The sequence below is a fragment of the Simochromis diagramma genome, unplaced genomic scaffold (genome assembly GCF_900408965.1).
Source record: "Simochromis diagramma unplaced genomic scaffold, fSimDia1.1 OVJJ01000545.1, whole genome shotgun sequence".
Taxonomy (NCBI): Eukaryota; Metazoa; Chordata; class Actinopteri; order Cichliformes; family Cichlidae; genus Simochromis; species Simochromis diagramma.
This window is the reverse complement of record NW_024387371.1, coordinates 5,057,277-5,072,512: the sequence shown is the minus strand read 5'-3', so window position 1 is coordinate 5,072,512 and position 15,236 is coordinate 5,057,277. Positions and strand designations below refer to the sequence as shown.

Here is a 15,236-nt window from a genome sequence, read left to right as displayed (position 1 = left end):
TAGGAAACAATTACAGATCTGTTTCAGGGCTTGTGTGGGTGGTTTCTTATTAGCCACACTGTAAGGATCAGCCCCTCAGTTGGAAGTCTACTTTCCAGCCCTCACAGACTGCTTTCCTTCTTCACGGACTTTGTCTATTCCCTTTCTCTTTGTCTAGATAACTCACAGCTCAGCCAGGACCAGGAAGCAGGTGTACCAGAGCAGTTCACAGGGCCTCCTACACGGATCTTCTCCTGTCTTTGAGAGCCGTGAGGAGTCCTTCCGGCTTCCAGGTGTTCTGCCACCCAATCAAGACCAGCCAGAAACAAAAAAGAGGGCCAAAGCTAAAGAGGGAGTAACGGCAGCTGCACCGCCACCTAGCCGTCCTAGCATGGCCGCCATCCTGACAGACTGTGATCCAAAAGCAATTTATGCTACTGTGAACAAGGAACCCAGGGACTCGGTGGCTGGTGCTGTATCTGCTGTCAAGATGCGCCCTCCTGGGGACCTGAAGCTGGCACGCAGCCTGTCCAAGTCTGACTCAGACTTGCTCGTGTCGCCTCCTAATGAAGAGGAAGGAGGATTGGGAAACCGTAGCGAGTCTGTTTCTAACTGTAGCACGGCTAAGAAGAGACTTGAGAAATCTCCCTCTTTCACCTCAGAATGGGATGAGGTAAGTGTTTCCGCTTGAAATATTTAAGACACACACACACACACACACACACACACACACACACACACACACACACACACACACACACACACACACACACACACAGGGGAAAAAAAAAAACAGGCTTTAGTGTCTGTACTGTTTAGTGTTTATGCATGTACAACCAAATATTGTATAATGCAGGCCAGTAAGTAATAATTACATGTTTCACAGATGTTTAATATGAATAAAGGTGACCTTTTTCACACTAATGTAACTGCAAGGTAGCAGAGTGACAGCAGGTGAAACCACAGACTGTATATTAAAGATGGATGTAGCCACCATGACGTCAGTCACCGGTTTCTGGACTCTGCATTTTGAAGCCTTGTGTTAGTGTTTAGGCTGTTGCGATGTTATTGCCATAACCTGCACAGGTAAAAGGCACAGACACGTGTATGTGCTAGGTAACAGACTCATTCATTATTAGAAGAATTTCACTCATCCCAATTGTAACATGTAAAAACAAACCTAATCTGGAGATCTTTGTTTTTAAAACATTTGTCATGAATCCCATTGGATGGAAAAGATTAATATTGTGTGCATAAGGTTAATATAGTTCTAAAATGTATTGACATTGACATTATTGGACACGGTTTTTAAGCAAGTACAAAAGTTGACTTGTTTTGTTTAACAAGGCCCGCCTGATGTCTCATCATGCAATTTAGGTCAAAACTTGTCTGGAACATGAACTTTTTGGCAAAACAGTAAATGATGGAATAAATCTTTGCACATATTTGCATTAGTACATTTCTTTTGTTAAAAAACTGCAGTGTATAAAAATATTTTCAGAATTCTGTGTTTAAAACTTTTTTTTTTTTTCCCCCCCCAAATTTGTCTCAATCCCGCTATGTGTTAGTATCACAGAGCATATTCACATCTAAATATATTCCCCGTGCATGCAGCGCTTTAATGTTTTGTCTGGGATGTAGATAAAGAGCTGAGTAGAGACACAGCGGGAAGAGATTAGAGAAGACAAGAAGATGGGGATAAAACAACTGAGAGACTGAAAAAATAAGACAAGAGACAGAGATTTGGAAATTGAGATTCAGAGAAGACGTGGAAGCCGTAGATCCGTCTCTTCGGCTCTTGCCTCCTCCTGTTGTAAAGACGTGAAACTCCGACCTGAATCTCTGTAGAGACTGACAACCCGTCAGAACACAGAAAAAACACACAGCTAAACAAATACAGTATAGAACCCTTCCTTTTCAGCGTTTGTTAGATTTTACTCTTTTAAGAAACGCAAGTTACCAAGAAGGTATAAGTTTTATAAACCTTGGTTTTTAGTATTGCAGTCATTAAACAGCCACACAAGATACAGCTGGCACGGTTTCCTCATTGGCTCTTTTACCATTATCCTAAAACAATCATCTTATTGTTGGCAGAATTAAAGAAATCCTCTGTAAGCTTCTCAGTTAAGTTTTGCATAAGCTGTCCACTAGCCTCTCAGTAATTTTCCCTTGTTCTGTTTGTGTTCTGCTCCATTCCTGTTACTGATAACTGCACTGCTACACACAGTCCAGAAGTGACTTGTAGGTTTTATTTGTGATGCCTGTCCATCCTGAGCAAATCGCAGGCTCGGATAGCACTAATGCTTTCTCTTCCCACAGTGAGGAGCTCATGTTACTGCCTAGTGTTCCTTTACATGACCCTCTCAGAACAACCACAGTGAGCTAATTGCAGATTTGAGGTCGATGTCTTGGCTACTGCGGGCCATGGTTTGCATGCAGGTGGTCAGTTTTTAGACGCTGCCAACTTATGCCACCGATACAGTAATTACACTGTGGTGTGCTGCGATTCTGAAGTTTTTAAGAATCTTTTTTTTTCTCTTCATGTGTAAGACTGCACGCAAGCAATCTGGATTATGCGTCATTGTTGCAACCAGTGCAATTTATGTCCACGTCATTAGATGCTGGTATGTGACTGTTGTCTGACAAAGTCATACTTTCTTATTTGGCAGTGTTGTGCTACCATAAAGTGCCGGATGTTGTGTTGATGTTGCTGCAGTTTATTGCTCACGATTAGATCATGATAAAAAAATATGGCACCAGCCCACAGAGGGGATACTGTAGTTCAAAACATCTTTGATGTGCATTTATGGAAGGAACAGACACGATATTGGCTCTATATGGAAATACTGCTGTCAACACTTTCATCTTTAGCTGCTTTGGGAAGGATAGCGGCCCGAGGCCTTGTACATGTGCTTTATCCAAGTTCAACAGGCTTTTCTATCATGAGAAAGATCACAGCTGCCTTCCACTATGGTAATATGACTCATTCTGGGATAACCTTGCTGTTGAGCTTTTATGTATGGGAGCACTCCAAAGAGGGTTTGTTCTTGAGCTATTTCAGCATTTGCAGGCATTACTTTAGTTTATAGTTTTGTCAAAGGCTGCCAAGGAAACACTCGTGGAAAATGACTGACCTTTGGTATTCGTCTGTGTGCAGCCGAGTGAATGCCTCGCCTCGATTCAAGTGTACTAGACCATGTTTTCTCAGCTTTAGCCAGTAGGAACTGTTCTGTAATATCCTGAACACTAAGTGAACACTTACCTGCTCTCTTATTCACAAGGGGTCACCACAGTGGATGGATCCACAGACTTTAAATTATTGACGCAATCCTCAAGGATTTGTGCCTCCTGCTACTCTTAAACTGGTGATCCTTCGTGTGTTAGACAAATGTGTTAACCACCACACTATGGTAATGCACTGATTTGATCAAGTATTGTTAGTGTATTACTATGTGACTTTAACTCAGTATTGCAGACAGGTATACTCTGTATTCAGGTTTGTGTATTAAACAATTCATATGAGTTTCGTCTGGGTAGTGTGTATATATATGTGGCAGTTAAAATCTTTCATAAATTCAAGCAAGATGTTTACCAGCCGCAGCCAGACATGGCATGAAGAAAAGGTGTTGGGGTGGGTTGCAAAGTGGCTTGCAAATGTATAGCGACTAATAGACTAGATTAGAGGGCTGCTCTTTATGTATCTTAATCAGATGCAAGGCCTTCAGCTGAGCCATCAGGTGATTTCTGTGAGCATTATGGTCAGCTGATTGCAGCTGAGTTTGATTTTTGTGCCAGCCTCAGCTTGTCAATCTCACTAAATGTGGGTGTTTTCTAAAATTGGTGTGGTTCCAAAACCTCAGAAACCACATCCGCTACATAATATCTTGTAATTGGGTCACACCAGTCCCAGCATCACTAACTTTTAATAGTTTAAACCAGTTAAATGGTAACTAACCACTAAAGTTCAATTTGAAAGGATTATGATTTATTTAAAAAAGACTGGTTAGCAATATATAGGGGCCTATAGGGACTGGTTTGTTTGTTTGTTTGTTTGTTTGTTTGTTTGTTTTTACATAAGATAATTCCATAAACATTCACCAAAAGGGTCCCCTTATCAAATGTACTAACTGTTTTAGTTTTAAAATCAACATGTCAATGCCCTCTGGTGGGCAAACTGTGCATTATTGTCTCTGTATCATACCTGCCTGGCTGCCCAGTTCTTGCAATTTCTGGTTGCTGATTGGCCGACATATATGCACCACCAATTTATACCTGTCGTAACGTAGCATTACCATTTGGATCTAGTGGTATGTTTGTAATTCAGTCACAAACTATGACAAATACTAATGGAAATGTACCATAGCCAGAAGTGTAATGATGACTATTTAAAAGTCAGACATCCAGAGGTTTTGCACATTGTCTTCCTTTTCCAGAATGTGGCGTAGTGGGTAATGAGCTCAATCAAGTATGTGCTTGGATCTTTTTTTTCCCTTTAAAGTCTGGTCACTGGCAGGGCACTGTTCATTCTAATTATCTAGTTTAATGAACACCTCACCACCTCAGACTGCACCTGAGGGATGTGGCCCGTGAGAGAGTGACAGGATTAAGCCAGCTGTGACATTACTTGGCTATTGGAGCTTTCTGCTCTTCCTAGATATCCTCAGCAGCTCACAATAATCCTGGAGCTCCCGAGTCCTGTTGTATTCTCCCCGGTGCTTAGAGAAAGATGAAGTAAACAGACTAAATGTGGCCTAAGAGGAGGAGCCAAAACAAACTGCACTTCTTTGGCAGGAGAATAGATGGTGATATTGGTTCCAAACTGAAAAAATAGCTCTGGTCTGCTAAAAGGAGATGAACTTGAAGCAGTGCCCCCATTTCCTGTATGCGCCATGCAAGTGTATTTTACCAAGGGAACTGGGCAGCTTTGAGTTCATCTGAATGTCTGGAAGCTTTTTAAAAAATCATTAAGTTGGCTGCTGGCAGAGAGCTGCCCTCTGTTAATTTCATTCTTCTCTTGGGAATAAATTTTATTTACTCTCCAGTCATACAGCCAGACACGTAATAAAATTGCTTTAGGGCTCTACTACCTAGACGGTGGACCTTAAAAATATAGATGTATTTTTTTTCTTTCTCTTTTGCTATCAGTGGTGCTACAGAATAAAATGTGTTCGTACTCCCTAATATTGCTAATATCAGCCTCTGATGGAGCTCACACATGCACAGGTTCCTTGTCAGCACATGTACTTCGATGTAGAAAGTTAAAATTTAAAATACAAGCCCCAAAAACCAAAAAAATTAAAACAAATGATGCTTTGTAGAGTTAACCACTACCCTGCTTGCACAGTTTTCCATAACAATAACACAATGTTTTAGTACTTTTTGAAAGCATGCTGAATCGCATAGGAATTTTCAATTCTGTTGATCGTGACTAGATGTTTATTAGAGGCCTTGGTTGGCTAGTAAGCTTCTAAAAGCCTTTGAAAAATTCCAATTTTTGAGCCTTACTTAAAGTTAATGAACCCGGAACGCTTTTTTCTTTTCACATGAATAGTGATTTAGATGGCGGTGAGTTCTCTGCTCAAACCAAAGCGCAAGAGCTCTTTTTTTTTTTTTTCTCTCTCTCTCTCTTTTTCCTTTCAGGGAATAAGCCTGCGTCTGCTTGAAATAGAAATATTCACACCAGCGATTTAAAGTGCATAGCAAATGAGAGGAGTGTGTGGGAAATGCAGTAAAAGTTTCATTGGGCGTATCCTTGCCTACACTTTCTTACTGATGTTGGGAGTGTCCCCTGAAAATTGAAAACTCCCTTTTCTTTTCACTTTCTCTCTCTCGCTGCATTCTCTTCAGCCCTTGTCTCTCCATCTGCAGTGTTTGCTTACTCTTGCTTTCTCTGATGTGCTGTGGCAGCCATCTTGCCGTTCACGACTGGCTGCTCTGGAGCACTCTACAGAGCTGCGTGACAGCATTTGGGGTCCCTGGACATTACCAAACCCACCCCCAAGTGCATGGACACACCTCTTCTAAAAACATCTTTTTTTTTTTCTTCCTTTTTAATCTGGTTTGTAAAATATTCTGGTTCTCACACCCTCTTCCCCTTCCTTTCAGTATCGTTCCTAGTCATCCCCCCTCTTTCTCAACAAGACAAACCCTTGGATGCACTGCCTCGGGTTTCAAGACAAGGAGATTTGACTTGCATGAGGTCTTGGCCTATGCATCTCTCCTTTTAAGGCGCTCTCAGTGTGTGTGCATGTGTGTAAAGCGCATGCTAATGTGGGTTGGTGTTGGTCCTTGCAATCAGACTGAAGATGACAATCCAGGGGGGCACATTGTGTGAGCCAGCACTCTGAGCTCCACAGATGGAAGGAGAGATAAGGAGACGGCGAGCGTTAGACAGAGACAGGAGAGGGCCGCTATCCACTTCCACACTTCACTTTTTAACTTCGTTTTCGATTCGCACCTCACAGATCCAATAGCCACTATGAAACCAGCTTTTGTGAGTATTGATTCCCTTACAGGCAGCAGCTCTGCTAGAGGCTCATTAATCTTGTCTACATGCTATGACTGAACAGAATGAGAAAATAATGAATGCTTTTTAGCATTTCTGTGGATATTATATTTCTTTTAAAGCCTTTCTGATTGGTATTCACTGATTGAAGCTGGTTGCTTTATTGATAAAGAAATAAAAGGGAGACAAAGTGAGGCGCACACCCAGATTATCCTGCCCTTTCTTCAAAAACCTTGTCCTCTCTGATGTTTTTAAGCCATGCATCATTTCTTTGCTCTCTTTTTCTTTTTAATCCATGTTCATGGGATCATTAAGGGTTTGGCTATGCGTTGGTTTTCTGTGTCCTCATTGTTTGCTAAGCAGTTTCATGTGTTTGACTGGCTGAGATCAAACCAAACTGTGGGTGTGTGTGTGTCAGAGCTCCAGTGCAGCCAACGAGGTAAATCTATTCTCTGATCCCCACCAGGGGGAGAACACAGGAGAGCCACGGGGGGCTGACGCGTGCAGCCACTGCTTGGTATAACTCTAGTAATTATTTGCAAAGGAATGCCCTTCCTGTTTTAAGTTTAACTGGGAATATTTATGTGTAATGCGGAATGAGTGGTCAAGGTTTCCCAGAGGGGACGTTGTTCATAAAAACATAAGCATGACATTGGGCTATTTCAGGAGGATGTTGATGGGACTGCTGACAGTGTTTTGTCCCACTGTGGCATTGAGGTCTTGGCACCTGCTACAAACAGGGTTGTGTTTGTGTTCCCCTTGATGCTTTTCACTAGTCCGTAGTTTTCGTCCAACCCTTGTTTTGGTGCCAGCTTGCCAATTTGAGGCTGGTGGTCTGGGCACACGGTCTCTGCTGCAGCCTTTTGTTTCACCCTCTACACACTGCCAGGCATCCTTTAGCTCTGCCGCCACCCTTTCTCTCGGCTTTAGTTGGGCATTGTTCAAGGCTGTTAATGAAAAGACAGTTTGTGTTTTCACATCCCGGTAGGACAGCGGACCCGTTATTCTGCTAAGTCACCTCAGGGCAGCAGGCCTACTGTGAGGAGCATGATAAATGGCTTCATGCGCCTTTAATCTCACCCTGACCATTTCGCAACACTGCTGGCTCTTCAGCTGTTGACCTCCACCTCCTGGGTGACTTCTGACCCCTCTCATTGTACCCCTGTGCTCACAGTGAGGCTCTCTAACAATGGATGCCTCTCCATTTCAGTTCCCTGCATTGATTGAATCCTGCAGCACAAAAACACACCCATCTCTCCTCTCCTCTATTAATTCTCATGACACTGAGCATCCTAGTTCCTGACCATGAAATTCAGAAGCCTCTTCTTGCTGTGAATGTGATTTACTTTGAGGAAATCACTGGCTGCCATCCTCTGATAAGGATATATTTACCCAGCTCCAACACACCTACCTTTCTGGATAGCTGCCTTGAACTCTCATTGGACCAGCTAACATTCCCTTTTCCATTATGCTGGATAAGTGAGGCCAATACAGCAGGACTGAACATCGATGTGCTTTTTTTGTTGTGATTTGTGTGTACGTTCATGTGTGTACATTTCTTTAAATAGGGGAAAAAAAGGTCTGTGCTTTAACTTAAGTGACATTTTAAATGCATCCAGTTTATTTTGTTTATCCACAGTAGTGAGTATATTTTAAATTCTCCTTCAGTGTTTAAAAGTACAATGGCCTGTCTTATCTCCTGAATGGTGGAGTAAAAAACTTGGGCAGCTGAACTGTGTGTCAAAGATGCGATTGATGGGAGCATTATCCTCCCTCGAGTACAGACCTTGGCCACTTTAATGAGGCAAAGTGCACTGCCTTGTCTTCATTAACTCAGGTGCTGCTACTGCTTATGCGTGTGTGTGATTTTACAGATTAGACCCCCAGTCGAGGCCAACGTTCATCAGGGGCTTTCTAATTGCTTTTGTCCTGCCTAATAATTTAGTTTATTATGAGAGCAACATAAACCTGTCAAGATCAGTTTGATATCATAACTTAAGGAAAATAAGCAGCCATCCCTAGGTGAACAGAAACTCTAATGAAGATGTAGTTGGTTTGTGTTTTTCTTTTTTATTTCACCACTAGAAGAAAATCTAAGGAATCCAAGAAGCAACAGCAACTACATGCTGTTCATGTTAGAGCTATTCTTATTTTTTTTTTGTGGGGGGGGCATCTCTCCCCAGCATCATCCTTCTTTCCTAAAATGCTTCATACTAACTGAACCATCACTGTAGAAAAGTCTGAGCACACAAATGTCTCACATGCTTTCAGTATGTGTGACATGCATCCAGAGACTCTCGTGTAAAGAGGAGGCAACTACTTTTGATCACTCATGTTTGCTCTTTGCTCAGCTAGAAGTTGTGTTCCCACTCCACCGTCGGCTTTCCTGTTTAACGACATAGAATGAACATGTAGACGGCAGTTATTTGTTGAGCTCGTGTGACTAATCTACCATCTGCCCAATATGCAGGACTCTAATCAAGAGTATGGTGACTTCACACTGGGCAGATGGATGTCAAAAATAATGCCATTCTCTAACCGTCCTTTGTCTCACACCTCTTCTCGCCAAAACTTTGGCATTTTCCCTCTGCCATATTGAGGACTGATGGTGAACATGAATGTTGAGAATGTGGACATGAGGAAGGAATTGTACTTTACACTGAGGCTGAGTGTGTGATCCTGAGCTTTTGTGTTTATATTTCTTCACTTCCTATGACTACACTGATTATTCATAGATCCAGTCATAACAGATACATTTGTTATGCACTAAACGTGTACGCTTTCCCATCTTGAACGGTGTTTCTTTCAATTTAGAATTTTTAAAATCTCCTGTCAAGAGTGTTTTTTGTGTGAAACAGGATGATTATAATAACACTGCCAGAGGATAGTTGGCACAGTGTGGATACACACTTTGAATGGGAAGAAGGCGAAACAAAACGATGAATTCTCTCTCAGCAGACACCGGCGACTCCTGACTCCCCAAAACAAAGAAGATCTAATTCCTCCGACAGCGTAAGATGTCAATCTTCTGGTCCTTTTGGGTTTTGGCTCTGTCCTCTACTGGGGCATTCTTTGTAGAGGTAGATGGGATCCTTTGAGGCTTTAGGAACCCTTTTGGAATAACATTAACTCAGATTATTCATTTCTTTTTCTAAGTCCAGAAGCTTCAGTTTGTGACTGGGTTACCAGTCTGACAGCAGCATACTAAAATGGATGCATCATTGTTCAACGTTAATATCTTTCTCTGCCCTTCTGACATTAATCTTCTAATTATGCACTATTTCACTACTGAACATCCACCTGCTGATCGATGATGAAAAAAAACCTGCTACTTTGGTTTTCCAGTGTCGCTTTATTATCTCATATATAATTATGCTAATGGGGTCATCAAATATGTCTGGGGGCTTTTTTAAGGAGCGAGGACATTCAAATTCGGATAAAATTTCTCCAGCTGTAGTTTTATCTGTTCACTCTGAGTATGAGGCCATGTTGTATAAACTAAAGTAGTCAGAGTACCTGACAGGTGTGACAGCAGCACAGTCAGTCTCTCCGTTTGCATTGAATTCACTCCCTAGTGTCCATGCATATTCAGCTGTGGGCCACTTTAAAGGGAACCACGATTCTGTGCTGTGGCAGATGTAATATTGCAGTTTCATGTCCCACTGCTGCTTCGCTTATGAATACATTTCTATGTATTGTGTTTTTACAAGTCCATGAGCGGCATGTGCATGTGATGTGTGTATGTGCGTGACTTACTGTGATTGGAAACAAACTGCTGGTGATGTTCACATGCATTATGTCATGATGCATGAAATTACTGCAAGAAACGTCAGGTTTCTGGGCATCGTTTCAGCTGTAGCTTCTCACTCTCAGTCTTGCTGGGTTTCGAACCCTTTTTGTTTTGTCTACGAAGCTTCAGTCGTCTTGAAACATTTGTTACAAGCATTGGTTTAAGCATCAAGACACAGTTAAACCTGCTCCAAAACTCTCTTCGCTGAGAGCTTTATAAGTACATGGGAAGCTTAAACTACCAGACTTTGTTCTGTATTATTTTTCCAGACTTGCGCACGTTCTCTTTTAGCTTGTTTATTACAATTATCCTTTTGTTTTTGACCTTATTAGAGTCGGCCGGTAAGACCGGCATGCCAGTATAAAGCAGCATTTTTGTGCCTGTTGTCCCCTACCTGCAGTCAAGCCCTGGTTACTCATTTAATGTGGGACAATAGCAATGATTGTTTTAATGTGACCATAAATAGGATATAAAGGCACTCAACCGTCTCGGTCCTCAAGCTGTCCTTTAACATGTCTTTGCAAAATCACTGCAACCTAATTTTCTTCTTGCTGACATACTCATCATTTGCTCTCACAGGGACAGTGTATTATTGCTTTAGGGGCTTTTCTCTGTATTTTTGCTGGTGAAAGGTGGTGGCCAAACTCTGATCACTCTTCCAAGCCCTTACATTTTGTTTTCTCCCCCCTCTGTTCCTGTCTTCAGATCGAGAAGATGATGACTATGATTGGTGCAGGCATTGATTTTTCCAGAGATCAGCAATACGCTACACCAGGTAGAGTATGAATACTAATATTGTTGCTTTTTCAAGCAAGTTAAAATGACTTAATTTATTTGTGTCAAATTCGACAATAAATTATCAAGGAAACCTGAAGGAAAACAGGAAGAAATGGGTAGTTTTCCATTAGCTACTCATCTGTTTAATAAATGTGAGGAAAAGCACCTTGTATTAATTCATTATTTATCTTTTTTTGGGTGTGGATGTTAATGCAACGGCTGCCTTTATTGCCAAATAGTGGGCTTGAAATGCTTGGAATTTGATTTATAGTATAGTTATATTTATTAATTCCTCACCCTGAACCTTAAAAATATATTAAACAAGTGCATGGCAGTGACAGTAGAGAGGAGAGCTCTAAATACAGATTAGCGGGCGATCGTGGCTCAAGAGTTGGGAGGTCGCCTTGTAATCGGAAGGTTGCTGGTTCGAGCCCTGGCTTGGACAGTCTTGGTCATTGTGTCCTTGGGCAAGACACTTCACCCGTTGCCTACTGGTGGTGGTCAGAGGGCCCGGTGGCGCCAGTGTCCGGCAGCCTCGCCTTTGTCAGTGTGCCCCAGGGTGGCTGTGGCTACAATGTAGCTTGCCATCACCAGTGTGTGAATGTGTGCGTGACTGGGTGGATGACTGGATGGGTAAAACGCTTTGGGGTCCTTAGGGACGCTCTACAAATACAGGCCATTTTAGTTACAAATGGAGGTTTGGGTACAAAAATACTATTTTAGAAATTACAGGTTTGTTTTTTATAGAACAAATGACAAAGAAAAGAGTCTAAAACGTTTCTTTTAGAAGGCGTGTGTCATCCTCCACTGAGATTTGACCCCTTGGTTTGTTTTGTGTCTCTGTTTTTCTGAGGCAGTAATTCAAGCTGTGGTGTCTGACATGAGCCAAGTACTAAATCTGCATCATAACGTACCAGGATCTTTATTTTTAAAACCAAAGTGCCTGAGAGAGAACCTGTATTACAAGCAGTGTAAGGACTGTAACCTGCTCTGCTGTTATTCTGCTTTTCAAAGCCTGTCATTAAGGTTTGATGGATGGCGTCCAAGGATTGTAGCAGCAACCCGAGCAATCAAATCTTTCCCTTCAGCTCTCCCTGTTGGCATTCTTCAACATCCACTGTCAGTCACCGCCGTGCCTGAGCAATCTTTTTAATATATTTAAACAAAGCAGCACATCCTCTTTTCCTTCGCCAAACTCCATCATCTTATTCTAGCCCTGTGGTTTGCTGTGCCCTGCGCTGGATTGAGCTGTTTAAATATTAACCACTTCTGTACGTATGTCAGGGGGTGAGCTCATTGTGCTTTGGAGGAAGCAGACTTTGTAGAAAGCTGACACTGCTGCAGTAAAGTAGTTAGCATCCCATCACAGGCACTTGGTGTGAAGTTTCCATGAGTCTGATTCCACTTCCATGCGTGTGTGAGCCTTAACCTTGTAGCTACCACGCTCACAGCTCCAGCTCAGTGGAGCAGACCATCGGGGGACTCGGTCAAGAGGAGGCTCTCTGTTTGATGTGATAAACCGCATCACTTTTTTTCCTCCCTCTAGTCCTTCATTTGGTCCGCTGCTCGGCGGTGACGTGCCGAGTTGATTGGCTCTGTGCCTCCAGTCTGTATCTTCACTGATTTACCTTTACAAAGAGAATGTGGAAAAACAACGGACTGAGGTACAGATGCTGCAGGAACTTGAGAGCAAATTAGGGGTGGGTGGGAGGGGGGTTGTAGCTGAAATGGTAGCTAGCCCTGATAAAGAGCAGCCACCTGCAGTGTTACAGAGGGAGAGAGAGAGGGAGTGGGGAAGTGTATGCATTGAAGGGGGGTAGAGAGAGAGAGAGAGAGAGGAAGGGAGGAGAGAGGAATTGCAGGCAGCAGAATTGTGATCAGTCAGGACAATAGGGGGATGTAACTTCTGCATCTGTAGGACTAGGTTATCTGCTCTTTAGCTAGGAGCAGCTAAAAAAAAATGTTTCTTTTAGACCTCGTCTGTTGCCGGACCGCGTCTCTCAGATAATCTTAGCGCTCTCTTGTCTGCAGAGGAGTTAATCCTGGGAGTGAGCTATCACTGAAAGTGCTTTTTGAAGGAGCTGATCGGATTCTTGACTGGATTTTTTTTTTTTTTTTTTTCTTTTCTCCTTGACAAATTTTCAAGCTTATGAAATGTCTGAACGGAACTTTTGACATGGGACCCTCATCTGGAACGTGACTGTTTATGCAGCAGGTTTAAATGATAAGACAGCCGACAAGCAGAAAGGGAAACTTTCAAATCTGTGTTTTATAAAGAAATGTTATGTTTTCGAATTTAACGCGGTTTACTTTTCTAAGCTGCCAGATTTCACAAGGTAGAAAACGATTGACTCTGTTAGCCTCTGTGTTTGAGGGGTAGTTAATATATTGGGAGGTAACTACCTGTGCAGTGATTGGTTTCTAGTGTGTATTTGCTTTGAAAGAGAGTTAAAGAATTCCAGTAACATGTTCGCTGGAGGAGAGGCACCAATCTGTCTTTGTTAGACTGCTGACAGCTGTCAGTATAGTGTTGCTCTGTTATCAATCTCCGTTCATTGCAGTCATGTCACAGGTTTCCTTTAGTCCCTCTGCGTTTTTTGCTTGTCCTGCTGCTTCTGATGTGGACAGTGGCACATCACAGGTAGATTCCTGTTTGGATTGTCCGTGGGGGATTATATCTTAAACAGGTGGGATATGTGAATCTGGGATCCAATTATTTACCAAATACCTGTCTTGGCTACAAGTCTGGATCACTTACACTTGGCTGAAACAAATCTACTACCCTGGAAGAACTTAAACGAAAGTTATGCGCTCCAACCTCTGAGTGTTATTGTAAAGTTAAAGTGTAATTAAAACAGCCCTAATTTTTTTGGTTTTTTTTTTTCTTTTTGGGCAGAAAAAGGTACCTCCTGAAATGGGACACTGACTTTTTTCATAATCAGATATGAAATATTCAGTCATATTTGTGAGTTAGGTGAGGCACCGCGCTGTGTGCTAAACAGAAATGTATTTCAGCATTCTCCTGGCTCACTATCATAGCAAAAATATATTCTTTATTTTTTAGATATTATCCATTTTTTTGTGGATTTATCCCTTTTATCTTACCTTCACCCCCGACTCGGGGGTAGTTTAATCTATTTCGAGTGACTGTTGTTCAGCCCCCGCTGTCCTGCGGGAGCTGACGCCTTGTTCACAGAGGACACTGTCTCCCTCACGTTCCTGCTGCTGGTGCGCTCGGCTCTGCTGGCCGAGAATGATGTGGCAATGCCACGTCTCGTCCTCGGAGTGCCGCTGCTACCGGCTGAAAGGTTTCTCACTCCTGAAGCGCTTTCCCCTGTCAGCAGGTGCTGCAGGCCGACTGCTGGACCAGCCCGTGGGAGACTGGCTGGAGCATGTGGGTCTGCCGCAGTACGAGAGCAAACTACTCCTGAATGGATTCGACGACCTTCACTACATGGTGAGTGCCTCACTTACTTCATTTTCATTACTGTCTTTGGTTCATATTTAATTCTCTCGCCTGTTTAGCCGTTTATTTTCAGTTTTTAAGTCTTTGAAGACTTTTTTTTACCTTTTCCCTGTACTCTAAAGTATCATATTTGCATCATAGGTATTTGCATTATTTAGTGCTTGGCTTAACTCAGTGTTTCAACTTTTCCATCTGTTCTGGTGACTCTTGAGCAAAGCATCCACCTTTCAACTTAGCCGATGCAGTCTGAGCTCAGCTCCTGTCAGATAGTTTGTTTGATACTGTTACCTCTGGTTTAGTGTTGAATTAAGGCTGTCCTGGATCCTCACACTCTCAGACGCTTTGTCTCTGGCCTGGGAGGCGATTGTCGTGGCTTCTCGTTAACAGTCAGAGAGCCGGCTGCCAACAAAGCAGCTGATGCCCGACCAGAAGGGAGAAGAATCTTGATGAGTAATGGGGTGCTATTGCCAATCTGACAAGTTTATAGAGCCCAAAGTGTGCGATGCCTCTCTGAGTTGGCTCAGTTGCTTTTCTCAGTCCTGAAGTCTGATGAAGGGGCACAGCTGGCAGTCTGAACCGGTGGGAAAGTTGAGAGATAAGCATCCTATTTGTCAAGATAAGAACTCACATTTCTATCAGACTTATGAAAATCTGTTGTCCACAGTGTGTTTTATTTGTTACAGTGAAGGTTTTTATGTTTTTCAAACGCTACTGTAGAT

At 42.5% G+C, this 15,236-nt stretch overlaps 2 protein-coding genes across 6 annotated transcripts in view; both read left to right on the top strand.

Annotated features, from left to right (window-relative positions):
- LOC120718969 (ankyrin repeat and SAM domain-containing protein 1A) overlaps positions 1 to 299 on the top strand; it is a 31,222-nt gene extending 30,923 nt beyond the window's left edge. For both annotated transcript variants that reach the window (XM_040007763.1, XM_040007762.1), the window contains one exon: positions 158 to 299. In XM_040007763.1, coding sequence (XP_039863697.1) covers positions 158 to 243 — 86 coding nt within the window. In that variant the 3' untranslated portion in view covers positions 244 to 299. The remainder of the gene's footprint in view (positions 1 to 157) is intronic.
- Positions 300 to 342: 43 nt separating this feature from the next.
- The window catches only part of LOC120718968 (ankyrin repeat and SAM domain-containing protein 1A), a 29,218-nt gene continuing 14,324 nt past the window's right edge, over positions 343 to 15,236 (top strand). The window contains exons 1-4 of one of the 4 annotated variants that reach the window (XM_040007758.1): positions 343 to 652; positions 9,440 to 9,496; positions 10,980 to 11,049; positions 14,393 to 14,508. In XM_040007758.1, coding sequence (XP_039863692.1) covers positions 371 to 652; positions 9,440 to 9,496; positions 10,980 to 11,049; positions 14,393 to 14,508 — 525 coding nt within the window. In that variant the 5' untranslated portion in view covers positions 343 to 370. Of the gene's footprint in view, positions 653 to 743; positions 6,473 to 9,439; positions 9,497 to 10,979; positions 11,050 to 12,830; positions 14,509 to 15,236 lie in introns of those variants that run through there. The other 3 variants (XM_040007760.1, XM_040007761.1, XM_040007759.1) reach the window with 3 other exon arrangements.